Source organism: Quercus lobata, chromosome 11, assembly GCF_001633185.2.
Source record: "Quercus lobata isolate SW786 chromosome 11, ValleyOak3.0 Primary Assembly, whole genome shotgun sequence".
Taxonomy (NCBI): Eukaryota; Viridiplantae; Streptophyta; class Magnoliopsida; order Fagales; family Fagaceae; genus Quercus; species Quercus lobata.
The window spans coordinates 41,611,403-41,630,698 of NC_044914.1; the positions used below are offsets into that span (position 1 = coordinate 41,611,403).

Consider the following 19,296-nt stretch of genomic DNA (forward strand, 5'->3'; position numbering starts at 1 on the left):
CTAACAATCAATTCCTCTTTTTCAAGATTAGCTAATTTTAACTCTTCCTTGAATTTCTTAGCAATTTTCATAGATTTCAATAATTCCTTACGAAGAGTTCATAGGCATCAATAAAATCAATAGAAGCATGAGAAGAAGCATGATCAGAAAAACACTTCAAATTATTCACGATAACAGGGGTCAAGGTTCAGCTCTTAGATCAAAAGATCTTAAACAAAAGAGCAACCCGCTCTGATACCACTTGTTAGTTTTTAGACCCCTTAAAACACAATTGGATTAACCTAGGTAATTAGCCAAGTTGTTACTTAGTCCAAATTCCAAATCTAGGTTACCACAATCAAACAATCATATCATGCAAAGCAGTGGAAAAATAAATAATACAATGATATGATAACCCAAGAAAACCAAACTGGTAAAAAACCTAGGGAGGATTTAACTTAGCTATCCTCAAGGTAAAAACAAATCCACTAGAAAGAATCGAAGTTCATACAATAAGACTTACAAGCCCCCACGCTCAACTTTTTATTGCTACCCACCAATAGAACTTACTAACACGACCATGTGCAAACTCTGAATCCACGGACTCCTTCTTTCTTAGGCCTTTGCAAAACACAAACACCCCCATTTGTGTCTTTGAGATTCCACTCAAAGGTTTAGCAACAAAAACTGTCCTGTTTGTGACTCCAATACCACCCTTGAAGGTTTAGATCATCAACACCTTTGATGACAAGAGAAGGCAACAACTTCTACAATACCGGATCTTGAGATTTTTCAAGGAATAACACCGGTAGAAGACATAAGAGAGCTTTTAGGTACAAAGCCCTAGATCTACAAAAGAAGCACAAGATGCACTCTAGTCTCTCTAAAAAACTCTCAAAACCCACCTAGGGTTAGCTTATAATGTCCTTTAAATACTGGAAAAAATGGCTCGCGATTTGGGCTTCAAACGAATAAGTTGTGGCCTTTTTACTTTTGCTGATTTTGTTGATATGCGATTTTGGATCAATCGAATCTGTCTTTCAATCGATCGAACCAACCAGCTTGTAACTCATTTGTTTTTATCCCAAACTTGAGTTTTTTGTCTTGGGCTTCAATGTAGACCATTCTAAACTAATAAGACTTAGTTTTTGTCATGTTTTGTCATGGTTTGCCAACATTACAAACTCAAAACCTAACATGGCTAATTTTAAATGGTGAATAAGATAAGATGAGAAGGAAAAAAAAAAGAAAAAAAAAAGAAAAGAAAAAAATATATAATAATAAACACCAAATTATCCAAATCATGTTATGTAATAGAATAATATTATATTCTTATATGCTATTTTTAATTCTTTATAATAGAATAGGATAACATTTAACAATTAAAGAGAATAATTGTAATGTTTGAATGTACCTATCAATTATTTGAGTAATATTAAATTTAAATTTGTGATGAGATTTGATTAACATGATATTCTCCTTAAGAGAACGAGAAATTTAAATAATTAATTTGAAACTTAAAAATATTTAGTTGTAGAAATAAAAAAGGAAAACATAACACACTATAACAAAAGTTTGAATAATATAGATCACTTGAAAAAAGAATAATAGCTCTTCTCAATAATAATAAAAAACAAAAGAATAATATCAATTAAACACACCCAATTTTTTCCAATAAAAATATAGAACGATATATTCCCACACATAGCGTGAGTCTGCAACTAATCTTATAAATTTTAGAACCATCTAAGAGATGATATCTGACTCACGGCTAAACATTTTAATTTGGTTTTTTTTTTTTTTCTTAATCTGACATGGCAGTACATTTGGCAGCTGATATGGTATGGAAAATCATTTTTTATTATTCCATTTGACACATTAGTTTTTTCCATCTAAGAGATAACAGCAGTGACCAAATTAACATGGGAATAAAAAGGTTAGGGACCCAATTGATATGAGACTAAAAATGTTATGGACCAAATTAATCTAATTGAAAGGTTAGAGACTAAATTGACATATGATGTAAAAGATAAGGACTAAATATACAATTTACCCAATAATATATTTGAACCCAAAATACAGACTTAATGAGCTTTTTGATTAAGTAGCTTCCCAAGATTATACCTTCCTCCAAACCAAAATGGATTTATAATCATAAACATAATAGATTATTGGATATAGATATATATATGGTTACCAGTTAACTATTGGAAAGACTTAAAAGATAGGATAATCAAGGAATTTAGGGGGATAACAACTAACAAGTACATATCATACAATCACAACCTAAACAAACAGACAAAACAGAGGACCATTAACCCTTAGGCATCACCAATACATAGCACAGTAGATGAAGTCATCAACTATTTTCTCAATTAGTTGAGTCCAAAGGCGGATAGACTTGGAGCTTACATCCACCCCTCATTTGCAACTGCTGAACAATCTTTGCCAATTTCAGAGAGGGATGTAAAACTTCCACATCCCGCAAGACAGTCAAGCAACAAAGTTCGTCAGGGGGCATATAAAAAAACTCGCAACGTTTAATGACCAAACGTTGAAGCCTTGGCATTGCACCTTTCCCCATAGTCCATTTTACAGAACACAGATTTTCCATTTTAAAGACTTCGAGTTGAGGAAAACTACCTTCATCGCAATCCACATTCATCTCACTGCCGTTTTGAAGGGAGCCTCGTATTTTGAGCATTCGAAGGTCGGTAAGGCTACCCAACACTCTTGTGACAGCTGGATATAAGCTTGCCACTTCTAGTAAGGTTATCTTTGTGAGGGTCAACTGGAATGAAACTTGACTTGAAAGCTGACAGAGTTTATAAATCTTCAAAGTTTGTAGGTGACACAAGGGATGCAAGCTTGACAAAATCTCTGATTGTACCTGTCTTAAAGAGTGCAATCCCAATTTCCTTACAAGAGGAAAACTGGCCTTGGCAAAGAGACTCAAATTGTCTTCATTTACGGCTATACCAGTAAGGACTTGAAGATTGGGTAAAGCCACTTTATTGTTAGTTTTAGGTAGATGTGTTGGCCCATCCAGGTACAAATGCCTTAATTTTTGCAACTTCCATATCCCCTTGGGCAAGCGTTTGATTGACGTTGTAGAATTTCTCATGTCCAGTGTCTCCAGATTCCAAAGGTTGAATATGTAATCTGGAATGACATGAAGCTCACCAGATCTAATGCTTAAGTACTTCAAAAGGATCAGGTTTTCAATCCTTTTGGGGATTAAGCAACAGATGCCCATACTACTAAGCTCTACTACCCGAATCAACTTATTACTTTCGCAAAGCCATTCCAAGTAGCTTTTATTAGGAGGACTCTTAAGCTCAACCCCAAACCCTATTATAGAACGGCTATTTGAAGGCTCACAAGGGGTAGAAGAAATGTGTGCATGGTTGCTAATGTGGATGGAAATTCTACGAGATTTGCTTATGGGTGAAAGTTTAAGATCTGAATGAACCTCAAGAAACTTCTCTTCAATGCTCTCCGTTATACAGAGGTCTCGTAATAGATCATGGATACGACATGTCTTGACTCCTTCATCTAGCCTTTTTGTTGCTATTTGAATCAAGCTCCTGTCAATGAGTTCCTCCAAGTAATCTTCAGCAATGTCCTCCATATTTCTATTCCCAATTTGTTGAATGAATCCCTCGGCTATCCAAAGTTGGAATAGTTGCCTCACTGGTATCTCAAAGTCTTCTGGGTAGATACCAAAGTATAGAAAGCATGGTTTCAACCGTCGGGGTAAGTGGTTGTAGCTTAGAGCCAATATGTCAATGCAACTTGATCTATCCTCTGTCAAATATGAATTGACATGGCCAACATATTTCAACCATGTTCGATGTGATTTCTCCTTATTTGCCAAGAGACCCCCCAATACCACAATAGCAAGTGGTAAACCATGGCAACTTTTTACCATTTCACTCCCCAGAGTTTCAAGTTCTAGAGGACATGTACCTCTCCTGAACACCTTCTTAGAGAAGAGCTCCCAACTTTTATCTTTATCAAGAAATGGGAGTTCATATGGGAGAATAGGAGGAATACTATTATTAAGACCACTCGCATGTAATGCCACTTCTTTTATTCGACTAGTGATCAATATTCTACTTCCATTGAAATTATTAGGAAAGGCAACACTTACCTCATTCCATGCCTCGATTTTCCAGATGTCATCCATGACAAGTAAGTACCTCTTGTCTTTCAAGCATTTGAACAACACACTTTTCAATTCATCGACATCCAAATCTTGCCATCCTTCATCATTGCTTTTGTAAATATCTTGCACAAAATCCAACAATGATTTTTTCAATTTATGGTCTTGTATTTGTTCCAAGGACCCAAACAATGCCTTTTTGCATTCTTCATCATTCATTGCCTTGATATCGCTCAAGTCTTCAATTAGTGTCCCTCTCAATTTATCTTTGCTCGTGCTGTACCTAGCTTCCAGACCATGAAATAATTCCTCTTTCAATTCATCTTTCAACACATACTTCTTCAGTTTTGGCATCGGCGTCACACCTTTCAAAATTTCAAGCAACAGGTCTCTGATTTTATATTCTTGAGAGACATACACCCACAGACGGAAATCAAAGAAATTTTTGACATCATTGTTGTTATAGATCTTCCTAGCAAGAGTGGTTTTCCCTAAGCCACCCATGCCAACGATTGAAACAACATTAAGTTGCAAACTCCCTTCAATAAGCTGCCTCATCAATACCTTCGTGTCATGACCAAAGCCCACCACTTGATCTTCCTCTACGTATCTTCTGCGACTGTGCAGTTTCACCTCTGCTTCTGCATCTCCTCCGTATGATTCAGCTATTTCTACGCCGTACTTGCTCCTATTGTCGTTAATTCCCTTGTTGATAATCCTGATGCTCTCTATCTTTTTTGCAACCTGGTGAAATGCAATTGCTCGGTCAGCTGAAGGGATAAACTTCCCCAGCGTGGCGTTTCTTCTTCTGTGCTTTGTCACAGTCATGATGAATGTATCGATAACATCCTCAGCCTCATAAGCTACGTCCCTGATTTGTCTTACTACCTGCTTCACTAACTCATTGTCATGTCGTTTCCCCTCAGTGTTTTTGAGGAAGATGTTGATCAGAGACAGCTCATTCTGAAGTAATTTGACTTGATCCTCTACTTCACCTAGCAATTTTGATTCTTGAGAGATCAACCGAGTCAAGTTCTCCAACAGGAAACTCACAACACTGTCAGCCATGTCTGCTTAAAACACTAAAACTTGTACAACAATTTCAGATATTTTCTCAGAGGAAGAGGGATTTTTGGAAGGTAAAGTCCTGAAGGATGAAGGAAAGGTTTTTCCTATGAAATGTCTGAAGTCTCTTTGAAGAGTGAACACAAAAATTCTTAGCTGGAAAGTTTTTCTTGTATCAGGAGTCTAAAGTCTCTTTGAAGAGTGAAGATAGACAATCTTAGCTGAAAAGTTATTCCTATATCAGGAGTGTAAAGTCTCTTTGAAGAGTAAAGACAAACTGAAAGTTCAAATAACGTGTAAAACACTGTGAACATTATTCCTATATCAGGAGTCTAAAGTCTCTTTGAAGAGTGAAGACAAACTGAAAGTTTAAATAGCGTGTAAAACATTATGAACATTTAAACCCTTAAATTATAAATTACTAATTCAAACTTAATATCAAAAAATTAATGTGTGAAACATGAACATAAGCTTAATACAGAATTGATAAAGAATCTAAACTAAATAAAATCACATCCTCAATAGAAATTAAATGAAAAAAATTAAGGAAAAAGAGATGTAAACACAACGATAACACATCGATGTGTTATCAAAGAGGAAATCAAAGCTCTCGGCATAAAAATTCTCCGCAGCCCTCCAAGCGGTAAATAATCCACTAAAGAATGTAGTTGGGATACATGAACAGCAGAAGACCCTCCAAACCTAATCTACCCAGTGTACCTAAACCCTCAAAGTTCCTACTCCAATGAGGTGTTGTCGTTGAAGAGGTTTTTTAGTGAAGATTGTGGATGAGTCAATCTTGTGTTTCTCTAGGGTTTCTCTCTCAAAATTCTCCCTAGAAGCTCTCTACATTTCATGAGTATAAGAGGTATTTACACTGGAGTGAGAATGGAATGCGAAGAGTCAGGTTTTTCAAAACAGAGTTGGCTGGCGGCTTGGCCTCGCGACTTGACTGAGTCACGAGTTCAAGCCATGAGCTAACAGAATGGCCAGGCTGGATTTTTTCTCCTGTAGTGCTCTAGCTGGTGTAACTATTCATCTTCTCTACACGCTTCACTCGTGTGCTGCAGTTGGCGGCTTGCCAGTCGCGAGTCATCCGCGAGTTCTAGCCGCAATTCCCTGCTTCCTTGCACAATCTTGAGCATCTTTTCACATTCTCTCACTCACTACCCTTATATGATTCCCACCTAAATACAGGGTTACTAATTGCTGAATTATAAGTAAATTTAGCACGGAATAAATCCAACAAGATGATTGATTAAATTCAACTTTACAATTTCCCCCTTTGGCTATTCCATGACAAAACCCTAAAAACAAACTCTAGACTTAATATGTGAGTTAGGAACAGTTGAACAAAACTCATTCACACCTAACTCTAGAATCTGTATAACTCTTGAATCATATGAACAAGTATCTCTTGAAACACAACAACATAATATGATCATTGTATGCAGAAAACTTGTAATGCATATGTCACTATTTTATGTAATTGGCTAATTTTTTGACAAAATATACTTTACTTATATTTAGGTAGATCTAGGATGTGTTTAACAGTTCAAGAAACCTTGTTTCAAGTTCAAGTGTTAAAGTCATACAAGTCTTTCTAAGATTCAAGTGTGAAAAGTGTGGTTCATTAAATCTCGACAGCTAACATCTATTGAGACCCGTAGAACTGTTCAAGCCCATGGCTCGACAGCAGCTCGATAAATAGACATTTGTCGAGGTTTATGAAATTCTGTTTTTTAGGACTGTTTTGACTCCAATCCGTGATTGTATGTTTGGGCTATCTTTTCTCACAACCCTAAACATATAAAATGATTATTTTAAGGGCCGTCAAAGGTGGAAGAAGTTGCACAAGTGTTGAGCAAAGTTTGTTCAAGCAAATTGTGACCGAAGATAGAATTTGCCCTAGTTCATATTTCTTGTGTAAAAGCTGTTGTGTTTGTACATCATAGGGTTTTGTAATCAAGGAACTTCTCGATCTTCATCGTGTAATGAACTGAAGAACTTTGCAACCAATAACCTTCTCTTGTTGGTGATTGAAGTTGCATACTGGGATCCGCGCAGTTGGTTAGTCACGTACTGGGAGCCGTGCATTACAAGGAGAGATTGTCACTACAGAACAAGTCCAATTAGGTATTAGGGTAAAGGTTCAACTATAAGTTGGTAAAAATTCACAAACTCCGTCCGGTACGATTTTCCTCATTGCCAAGCTCATTTTTGTGGCGAGAATGTCACAACTCGCTTTCCATGCAAAGTGTTTCAGTTTCTGAGGCAGTTTTAATTGCCAAATAGTTTTCCAAAGCTTCCTTCGAACCGAGCCATTGGAGCAATCCACCATGCCGAGACGACTCTGTTCCTCAAGTGCTAGAGCATAGGCGCTTTTAACCGTGAACTTGCCACTTATGTTTTCAGCTCAAATTAGTCTATCACAGACCTCATTTGCACTCAACGGGATGCTCATTATAGCCTCTCTATCTTCGGGTAAGAACCACTCCTGCAACCTATCCGTGTTCCACTCATGAGTTGCTCTGTTTATGAGTTCGCAAACCAGAGCATTCTCCGAGTTTAACTTCTTTGGTGTTACCAACCTATATGTACTTGGCCTTGGAATCCATTTGTCTTGCCACACTCTGATTTTATTTCCGTTTCCCACCTGCCACCTCATACCTCTCCGGACAACTCCCTGTGCCGCCTTTAAGCTTCGCCACGCATATGAAGGATTCGAACCCAACTTTGCCTCAACAAAACTGCACTGTGGGAAGTATTTAGCCTTATATACCCGACTAAATAGTGAGGTAGGATTGGTTTGAAGCCACCACCCTTGTTTTGCCAAAAGAGCCAAGTTGAAGCATGTTAGGTCCCTGAAACCCAATCCCCCTCTTTCCTTCGGCAAACACATTTTATCCCAGCTTAGCCATGCAAGCTTTTTTTCGTTCTTCACCTGCCCCCACCAGACTTGCCTGATCATGCCCGTAAGCTCCTCACATAATCTCTTAGGCAATAGGAAACAACTCATCGTATAGGATGGCACAGCTTGGGCTACTGATTTAATCAATATCTCCTTTCCTGCAGGTGTGAGTAATTTTTCTTTCCAACCCGAGACTTTGTTTGCCACTTTTTGCTTGAGCTGAGCAAAGGTATTATTTTTTGACCTACCCACAAGTGATGGCAATCCGAGATAGGACTCATGTGGCTTTATTACTTGGGCACCGAACATGTTTTTCACCCTTTCCTTTGTTCCATCATCCGTATTTGGGCTGAAAAAGAGGGAATTTTTGGAGCAATTCAGTTGTTGTCTAGAGGAGAGTTCATAGACTTTGAGAATCCTCTTGATTTCTGTGGCTTCACTCACTGATGCCCTTCCAAACACTAAACTATCATCGGCAAAAAAGAGATGGGATACTCTAGGACCTCTAGCTGATGCAGCCACTCCCTTAATGGCACTTCTTTGGGCAGCACGGTGAAGAAGAGCTGACAACCCCTCGGCGCAAATAAGGAAGAGATAAGGCGACAGGGGGTCGCCTTGCCTCAGCCCCCGAGTTGGCTGGATTTGCCCGCAAGGTTGTCCATTAATACGTACTGCATACTTCACCGACGTCACACACCTCATCACAATACCAATCCACTTCTCATGAAAGCCAAGCTTTCGCATCATCTGTTGCAAACATTCCCATTCGACTCGGTCGTATGCCTTACTCATGTCCAACTTTACAGCCATCTCTCCACCTTTACCCCTTTTCTTCCTACTGATATGATTCATCAGCTCATGTGCCATCAGTATATTGTCTGTGATAAGGCGTTCCGTCACAAAAGCACTTTGGTTCTCCCCTATTATATCCTGCATCACCACTTTCAACCTGTTCGCCACCACTTTGGAAGTAATTTTATAAGCCACATTACATAAAGAAATAGGTCTATAGTCAATGACTTTCTCCAGATTCTTAATTTTGGGGATAAGCACAATATGTGTATCATGAAATTTTGGGGGAGCTATGCCATTATTTAAAAAGGTAAGAACAGTTTGAATAACAATGGATTTTACAGTTGGCCAAAAATGTTGATAGAATAAGGGGGGCATACCGTCCGGTCCAGGCGCCGTTAAAGGATGCATTTGTTTTAGTGCTTTTTCCACCTCTATAGCATGGAACTCTTGGGAAAGAGTAGAGTTCATCCTATCTGTGACTTTAGGGTGCACTGCCTCAATCATCTCTTGATCTACAATTGGCTATGAGGAAGTAAATAAATGTTCAAAATAGTTGATAAAAATCTGCCCAATCTGGTCTGCCTCCTCGTACCAAACATTATTAGAGTCCAAAATTTTACTAATAGTGTTCTTTTGGTACCGGTTTGAAGCTTTGGTATGGAAGAAAGTTGTATTTTTGTCTCCAGCCTTTAACCAATTGTTGCGACTTCTTTGGTGCCACATCTCTTCTTCGATTCCCAGCCACTTATTGAGCTCCATTTTCAATGCATGGAGTGATTCTAAGTCAATACCATTACAGTTCATTGACTCTAGCCTTTGGATTTTATTCTGAAGATCAACAATTTTCTTTCCAACATTGCCAAAAGTATGCTTATTCCATGACTGGAGTGATCTTTGGCACTCCTCCAAACAAGATTCTAAAGTCCACTGTGAGAGACTATGTTGCCCTCTCTCCCAAGCAACCTCTACCACCTCGTTGCATCTCCTATCCTCAAGCCACATGGATTCAAAACGAAAAAGCTTTGATCGTTTCCGTTGCCACCGAGGTACCCGAGCTTCCTTGAGAACAAGGATACAATGATCTGAGACTGAGTTGGATAGATGGTAAAGCTTCACCGACGAGAACATCTCTACCCAATCCGTTGACACCAAAGCTCTATCCAACCGTTCACGCACCCAACCACGACTTCCTAGTCTTCTACTCCATGTGTAATCCGACCCCACATAACCCAAGTCCCTCAATCGGCTTCTATTGATGGCTTCTCGGAAATTTCGCATTTGGCCTTCAGGTCTCACCCCACCACCCTCTTTTTCTCTGGCATACATAACCTCATTATAATCTCCCATACATATCCATCGCAAATTGCTTCTATTGCTAAGACTTTCCAACAACTTCCAAGACTCCTCTTTTTTCCCTGTCTCCGGATGTCCGTAGAAATCGATAAAGCGCCATTTTCTTGTCCCCTGTTCTTCAAAGACTACTACATCAATGTGTCTAGGGGAGTAAGTCAACACATCAACTTTCACTGTTCTTTTCCATAAAAGAGCCAAGCCTCCTCCACGGTTAACACTTGGAACCACCAATCCTTCCTGTCTTTCTATTTTTCTTTTAATTCTGTCCATCTCACTGACTTTAAACTTAGTTTCCATTAGGAAAACTAAGGTGAGGTCTTTTTCCAAAACTACCTTTTGGAGTGCTTGAACTATTAGGGGGTTCCCAAGCCCCCTAACGTTCCAACTGATGGCACTCATTGTGTCCGGCGGGGCTGGTTGCCAGCCTCCGCCGATCCCAAATGGTGAGCTAACATTTTACCAAACTCCCTGACTTCTCCCTCCAGTTTTGCTCTTTTCCCAGAACCATCAAAATTCTCCACTTCATGCGACGGTGATCGTACTCTCCTCTTTAATCCCATCTCTGTTTGATCGACTTCCATGGACCTCTCAATACCACTATCAACTCCTTGACGTTGCATGCACTCCCTGACCAAATTCTTCCTTGTTTCCATGCCGCCTCTGTTTCCTTTATTTTTCTTTTGGCCACCTTCCGTGGCTTTCTTTAGTTTCAGAGATTTAGTTGACTTTGGAGAAGTAGGCCTCAGTTTAAAACTAATACTAGATGGAGTTAAGCCCAAATCCACACCCGGTCTTTCATTCATCTCCATAAGTTGCTCCTGAGGCCCAATAACTCCTTTTGGCTGTGGGCCTTGGAGATTTGGCCCATTCATACAGTTCCGGTCCTTACTGTCTAGCTTGGTATCCTTCTGCGTCAACGTGATTTCCTCCCTTCTCATTATTAATTCCTTTATTGGCTCATCATTTACAGCTGAAACGTCTCCCATAATCGCGGTATCAATGGCTTGTATTTCTTTTTCAAAAATTGAACGTAGCGAGATATTCGGGATTTTGATTTTCAGCTGATCTGGAGTGTTGTCCACGTTCGCCACGTCTGCCCTGTCCTCCACCGTTCGCTCCGCCTTACCCAAACCGTCAATTCTAGTAGTCACGCCTTCCTTTGTAGGTTCTGCATTCCATCTTCGAGCCATTGTTTCAGGTTCGACTTCCCCGTTTCTACTTTCTCCATACTTTCCGGCAGTGATTAGTACAGTTTTTTGGTGTTTGTCCGGGTTCGCACGCAGCCACGGACCAAATTGCTTCTCCTCTGGCCTTGGCATTTCCTTGCTTCGAAAACCCTGCAGACAATCTCTTTCATCATGATCAATCATCCCACACAAGTAGCAGAAAATCGGAAGCCTCTCGTACTTGAATTCTACCCATTTCATCCCATGCTCGCCCAGCCTAACCTTCCGACCACAACACAGCGGCTTAGTGATATCCAGTTGAACCCTTATTCGCAGAAAACTTCCCAGGCAAAATCCACTCCCATTTGCATCCACCTTCTCCACTTCCCCTAAAGTAGCTCCGATACTCATTCCCACTGTCTTCGTTTGACACATTGTAGGCAGCCCATGTATTTGGATCCAAAACGAAGTCCTATCAAACTTGATATCTTGCACCGCCTCCCCATACGCTAGTTTATGAAGGACTAATAAGTATTTATCAAAAGACCACGAGCTAAGGAACAGTACTCTATCCATATCATCCTTCTTTTGAAAAAGAAACATGACCTTATTCTCGCCCAGATCGCTGACCTCGAAAGTAGCCTCAGTTTTCCACACCGATTTCAGCACCCTTGCAACAGACTCTAAGTTAACTCTCCTCTTTGTATAGAACTTCCCTAGAAGGACTAAGCCCTCCTCTGGTACTGGTTCGTGGATTATAACTTCAGCATCTTCCTTCAATGACAGATGTAGACCTGCACATTTCTCTGTAATCTCCTCCATCGTTCGAGCTTTTGGAAGAAACGTAAACCGATTCTACCGCTTACGCAGAGAGAAAATATGCCTTACAGCAACCGTTCTATTATTACTAGCGACTTTTTTCACCTCTAGGGTTTCCAGAGGAACCTAGAGGTGAAAATTTTATGTATAATTTTAAATTATGTAAACTTAAAATTTAAAAATTTTATTAATGACGTAGTTATTAATATTTAATTTTTTTAATATTTTACAAATATAAAGAATATAATAAAAATAAGTAATCTAATAATTAAAATTTTAAAATTCACACACAATAAAAAAAAATATAAGAAAAATTTAAAGTGTTCTTTTCAAATTTGGAGAGAACCTTTTCCAGAATTCTTAGCTGGAAAGTTTGGTAGTGCAAACAGCAATGTCCTGTTCTTTTTTTATTTGGTAAACGATTTCCTGTTCATTGCTTTTTGGTCTTGCGGGATCAAAAATAATGGAGCAGTGCTGCCGACACACTTTATCTATATCATATATTGCGGTGAGCACCTAATAAAAATGTAGTGACTAATTGATTTTTCATATTAAAATAAGAAAAAGTGGTGTGAGTGTGTGACTAACAAACCCAAGCAATAATCATTGTGTCTAATTTCGTCAGTGACAATTGACAAGTAGATTCAATTGATTCGAAGGAGGTGTGAAATGTAAATTTTTAAAATTTAAGCGTTAGATTACATATGTTTTATATTTTTAACTTTTATGTTAAAATTAGTTCAAATCAGATGTTATTTATTATTTGTTTAGTAAATTTTTTTTTATGTATAATTCTAGATTACACAAACTTGAAATTTAAATATTTTATTGATGATATAGCTATTAATTTTAAATTTTTTTGATATTTTATAAATATAAAAGATATAATAAAAATATGTAATTTAATAATTAAATTTTTAATATTCACAAAAAATAAAAAAATATAAGAAAATTTGAAGATTTCTTTTCAAATTTGGAGAGAATCTTTTCCAGAATTCTTAGCTGGAAAGTTTGATAGTGCAAACAGCAATGTCCTGTTCTTTTTTTATTTGGTAAACGATTTCCTGTTCATTGCTTTTTGGTCTTGCGGGATCAAAAATAATGGAGTAATGCTGCCGGCACACATTATTTATATCATATATTGCGGTGAGTGCCTAATAAAAGTGTAGTGTCTAATATATTTTTCATATTAAAATAAGAAAAAGTGGTGTGAGTGTGTGACTAACAAACCCAAACAATAATCATTGTGTCTAGTTTCATCAGTGACAATTGACAAGTAAATTCAATTGATTTGAAGGAGGTGCAATAAACTAAGATCACAACTTTCATCGTCCACATAAATAATTTAGATAAGATTTTCAAGATACCTCACTAAAAGGGAGTGGATATGTTCAGACACCACTCCCTTAAATCCAAACAAATTTTAAAAATTATTATAACAAATTAGGTAAACAATTGTTAAAAAAGAAGAAGTGCACACCTAAGTTAGGATACGATCGGCATTTTCAACTACCCGGTTGTACTAAAATTTAGGACCTATTTTGATAGAGAAGTTTGAGTAATGTTGTTTGTATTTTTTTTAAATATGTGTGGGTGAAAAAATGGATAAAAATACATGTAATGTTATTTAAAAACTGAAAACATATATTTAAGATGTTCTACCAAACAGGACCTCATTTTCTTTGGCCTCCCTCCTCTAGTCTTGTGTATTGAGATTTTGCTTCTCAAAGACTGATGTCTTAGTTAGAAAATCTTTTTTATATAAACCCATAACATTTTTTTCACTACCACTCATAATTAACCACACTTTCTCAAAGCTTAATTAATCTGCTTAGGGGAAGAATTCTATTCTTTTTATTTTGCTAGTACAACAATTCCCGATTCATAATCCATATATGCTAGTATCGTCTTCCGGTCATATCTATATAATATATAAAAGCTTTTTTTTTTTCTTTGGAGAAACAAACACACACACACAATAAAGGGGGAAAGAAGTTTTAACACAAAAAATATTTTGAAATCTAAAGCCTTAAACGTAGTACGCTCCTATTGAATCATATTATCATAGCATTTCAATCCATTTTATACTAACTGTCATGTGGACTTCAAAGTTGAAAATGCAAGGAGGATGGAAGGTTCCTAATCGTTTTCTTTTCTAATGCCTAAAATCTCTTTGAGGAATGAAGACAAAAACTCTTGGATGAGGTTTTTTATTTTTATTTTTAAAACTAGCTTGAAGAGAAATTTTTCAAACTCTTCTTATATCTTTTTATCAAATGTGAATTTTAAAAATCTAATTGTTAGATGACATATTTTTTATTTTTTATTTTTTTAACTCTCATGTCAAAATTAGTTCAAATCGGATGTTATTTACTATTTGTTCAATAAACTTCTTTTTTATGCATAATTTTAGATTACACAAACTTAAAATTTAAACATTTTATTGATGACATAGCTATTAATTTCTAATATTTTTAAAATTTTACAAGTATAAAAAATATAATAAAAATATACAATCTAATAATTAAAATTTTAAAATTCACAAACAATAAAAAAGTATATAAGAAAAATTTGAAGATTTCTCTTCAAATTTGGAAAGAACCTTTTCCAGAATTCTTAGTTGGAAAGTTTGGTAGCGCAAATATGTCCTGTTTTTTTTTTTTTTATTAAACGATTTCCTGTTCATTGCTTTTTGGTCTTGTGGGATCAAAAATAATGGAGTAGTGCTGCCGACACACATTATTTATATCATATATTGTGGTGAGTGCCTAATAAAAGTGTAGTGACTAATTGATTTTCCATATTAAAATAAGAAAAAGTGGTATGTGTGTGTCTGTGACTAACAAACCCAAGCAATAATCATTGTGTCTAGTTTCGTCAGTGACAATTGACAAGTAAATTCAATTGATTTGATGGAGTTGCAATAAACTAAGATCACAACTTTCATCATCCACATAAATAATTAAGATAAGATTTTCGAGATACCTCACAAAAAGAGATGTTCAGACACCAGTCACACCACTCCCTTAAATCCAAACAAATTTTAAAAATTATTATAACAAATTAGGTAAAAAATTGTTAAAAAAAAGAAGTGCACACCTAAGTTAGGACACGATCGACATTTTCAACTATTCCATTGTACTAAAATTTAGGGTCTGTTTAATAAAGGAGTTTGAGTAATGTTGTTTGTATTTTTTTAAATATATGTGGATTAAAAAATGTATAAAAATACATGTAATGTTATTTAAAAACTGAAAACATGCGTTTAAGATACTGTACCAAACAAGACCTCATTTTCCCTGACCTCCCTCCTATAGTCTTGTGTATTGAGATTATGCTTCTCAAAGACTGATGTCTTAGTTAGAAAATCTCTTTTATATAAACCCATAACATTTTTTTCACTACAACTCATAATTAACCACACTTTTTCAAAGCTTAATTAATCTACTTAGGGGAAGAATTCTATTCTTTTTATTCTGCTAGTACAACAATTCCTTATTCATAATCCATTTTGGAATCATAATTATTATTCCGAAAGTAGATAAAAAGAATGCATTTTGAGTTAGAATTCTACATTTTCATGCCTGATTCACACAAATTTCAAATTGATTTCTAAACATTAAAAAAAGATAAATGTTATGTCCACAAGATTTTTATGATATTTTTGCAACAAATCTTAAGTGGTATTTTGTTATTGGTTGTTACTGATGGGTTAAAAAGTAATTTCAGAGATATGTTTAAATAAGAACAAATAACGACTTATTACTTATAATTTATTGTGAAAATTTTGTGAATATAACACTTCTCTTCAGAAAAATATATAGGTTAATAATAGCTATATATTAAAATGGCATTCTTTGTAACAGTTTTAACTAAATTTTTACGTTAAATCAATGTGAGATATACTTTTTACACCAACTAGAAGTAGGTCTATTGAATCTAATGGACCATTGCTATATTGAAATCTGTTTCTTTTTTTGATGATCTGGAAAATTTTATTCATATCCAAAAAGAATTACAAGAGGGTCTGCTGGCCTCCACCCTGATTAAAGATTCAAAACAGGAGGGCCAAAGCCCAAATCAAAAAAGTTAAATACATTTTTCAATAACAATCACTTGGCCAAGGCACGAGCCTTGCCATTTGGCCCTCCGTGAATCCAGTTAACAGAGCACAGAGGGGTTTGTGAGAGTATAGCTGAAATATCACAGCAAATGTCCTTAATCCTCCAGTGAATATCTTGGCTAGGGGGTACAGATGAAAAATTCACCAATACCCTAAATTCCCTTTCTAGTAATGTCTTCAAAGAATCATCTTGAAGACATAATAAGCTCTAGATATTCTATACACGAGTAATGATAGGGAAAAAGGTTTTCACAACTTATTTTACAATTTGCTATGATGTTATAAGTGGTGCAACATCAATATCATATGGCCTGCTGCATACATTACTTTTATTGCGCATTAATCACAACATGTTACCTTAATAGTTGTGAAATTGTTTCAGTGTCATTAAACTTATTGATTTAGAAATTCAAAACATGCAAGCCACAATAACCAAAACCTTTCAATAGAACATAAAAATTCTAGGGTAAACTGGGGCTGCATAACATATATCCTTCAATTACACATTTTTTTTAGTTATAAAATTTCACTGATACTCTCTGACTAATGTTTACATATGAAGCTAACCTAAGTTACACAAGTTGCAAGGCCTCTTCACATTTGATGTCGAACGCTTTGATAAGGACATCCTCAACAACCTAGTTAAAATCCAAAAGGACATGATTTTATAACTTCTATAGCCAATATCACTAAAAATTTAGGATGGCATATAATGGTTGGGAAATACCCTAGCTTACATCAAAGGTTTTCCATGGTAAAAAAACAACATTCTTTGATAGTCAGAAAATTATCTTATCTGGATTAGAAGCACCAGCTGCTACACCAATTGTTAAGGGACCCTCTGGTAGAAAGTTTTCTTTCTCAACCAACTCCCCATGCTATTTCAAATTCACATTAAAAAATTTCAAAGACAAGCATTTAAAGAAAGGTGGGGGGGGGGGGGGGGGTAAGAAAATGGGAAAAGATTTGGAATTTAATATTAGTTGAAATATTGGAACTCAATGCATTCACACTCACATTCAGATTATATGCAATTCTGTTGCCAAGGTCTATTCTCTGCTCACTGTCAATCCAGTATGAGGGGATCCCACTGTCGTTCGCAATTTGTTGTAGGTGCGAGGTGTTGCTTGAGTTCCACCCACCAATCACCAAGATTAGATCTAGCTTCTCCTCTATCAGCTTATACAATAATCTTGACGCTCCTAACAATGAAACAAATTACTAATTTAGTTTTAAGTCCACTTGAAAATATCAGAAAGCCTAGACATAAACATATTGAGTGGCACTGTCTCAAGGTAGAGAAGCATTTGGCTAATCTGCAAGTTGGTTTTGCAACATAGGGGCGAGTGAGTGGATAGATGAAGGGCTCCTAATTGGTGTTAGAACATCTTCTCTCTTCATTGATTGTACTATAGTATAGCTAACAAGGAGGATGAGGTGAAGATAGAGATCATATGAAGAAACACATATACTAAAAAATGTTTTCTTCTTTATAGATACAGTAGATTTTAAACATACAACATCTAATCCACGATGATTGCTCTTATCATCAAGCTAAGATACCAATCGGTTTTTTGGTGTAAGTGAGATTTGAACTTTAGATCTCTTATTTGACAACAAAAGACTCTATTAACTAAGCTAACTAAAACCCACATTATTTTAATATAATTTTGAACACCACAAAATAATTTTGAACACTACAATATTTTAATATAATTTTAATGGAAAAGCAATACCATGAGACCTAGGGAGAAAGAAATTACTTGAGTAGCATCATAAATGTTATTGAAGCTTTTGAAGTGCTCGTTAACAGTTTCCACTCCATACTTGCGCGTCACAGTCCTTCCTACTAATTTACCTGTCAAATATTTCCCACTTTTTTTTAAGTGGAAACCATATGGAAATAACACAAGTAACAACTTATTGTAAAAATAGAAGCTGGAATAGCATAATTGAAAAAGTAACCAATCTCTTCCGTTTCTCCCTTGAGCATTGTTGTCTGATTTGCAATGCCAACCTTTACCAAGTCCCTATCTGGATCAAACCCCTTTGAAATTGCATATATAAATTTCTGCAGGCAACCCATTGACCATCACTAAATCTTTGCAATATACTAAACATATATAGTAGACATTGGAGCTCAAATCAGCAACCAAACTCTGCACCATTAGAAACTCCTCTTTGGTTGAGTTAGACCGATTAAGGTCACCCCCAAGAATGTAGTCACACACATACATTGCCTGCATTCATTGAGAAGTTTATAGTAAAAACATATTTCTTCAACAAAAGTGAATCTACAGTTGTACACCAAAAATAGTGATTTATAACCAGAGTAAGGTTTTAGCTACATTTGAGACATACCTGTGTCATATTCTTGACAATAACACGCTTCCCAGCAAAAGATGCAGTAGCTACAGTTTCCTCATGAGCATATTTACCATGAATGATTGATGCGTAATCTCCTTTCTTGTGCTTCTCAACAGTATTCCAAACCTTCACACAGATTTAATGAGATATTGTTGTGTCCCAAGGCCGCTGAACAAATAATCATGCAGATTATATATGAACAGTATAAGGGGTGGAGTTAGGATTTTTTGATTGGGAGGCCAAATTGTGATACTAACATATTAGCCAAGAGTCAACACAAAATATCACATGCGTAAACATGCATAGTCACATACACATAGATAAACCTTAATAATTTGATACTAGAGTAGGTTGTAATTTATAAATATATTGTATACAAAACTATCAACTTTGACATATGCATATTGGACAGATAATATTTTTGGAGGAGCTTATAATCTTTTGAACTCCAATGAGTATATAAAAATTGTCTAGTTTGATATTAAACATATTCAAAAAATGATTTTGAGTAAACAAAAACTACCTTGTCCGTAACTACTAGGCCAATTGACAT

At 36.2% G+C, this 19,296-nt stretch overlaps 2 protein-coding genes and 1 pseudogene across 2 annotated transcripts; all 3 read right to left on the minus strand.

Moving 5' to 3' along the window:
* Window positions 1-2,098: 2,098 nt before the first annotated feature.
* LOC115967850 (putative disease resistance RPP13-like protein 3) lies at window positions 2,099-5,430 on the minus strand. The gene has a single exon (XM_031087006.1). It carries the CDS (start codon window positions 5,210-5,212, stop codon window positions 2,351-2,353), a length of 2,862 nt encoding a protein of 953 aa, XP_030942866.1. The 5' UTR covers window positions 5,213-5,430; the 3' UTR covers window positions 2,099-2,350.
* A 5,233-nt stretch (window positions 5,431-10,663) lies between these two features.
* Window positions 10,664-12,256, minus strand: LOC115966887. Its single transcript, XM_031086029.1, has one exon. It carries the CDS (start codon window positions 12,254-12,256, stop codon window positions 10,664-10,666), a length of 1,593 nt encoding a protein of 530 aa, XP_030941889.1.
* Window positions 12,257-16,948: 4,692 nt separating this feature from the next.
* On the minus strand, window positions 16,949-19,296 carry LOC115966888 (annotated as a pseudogene).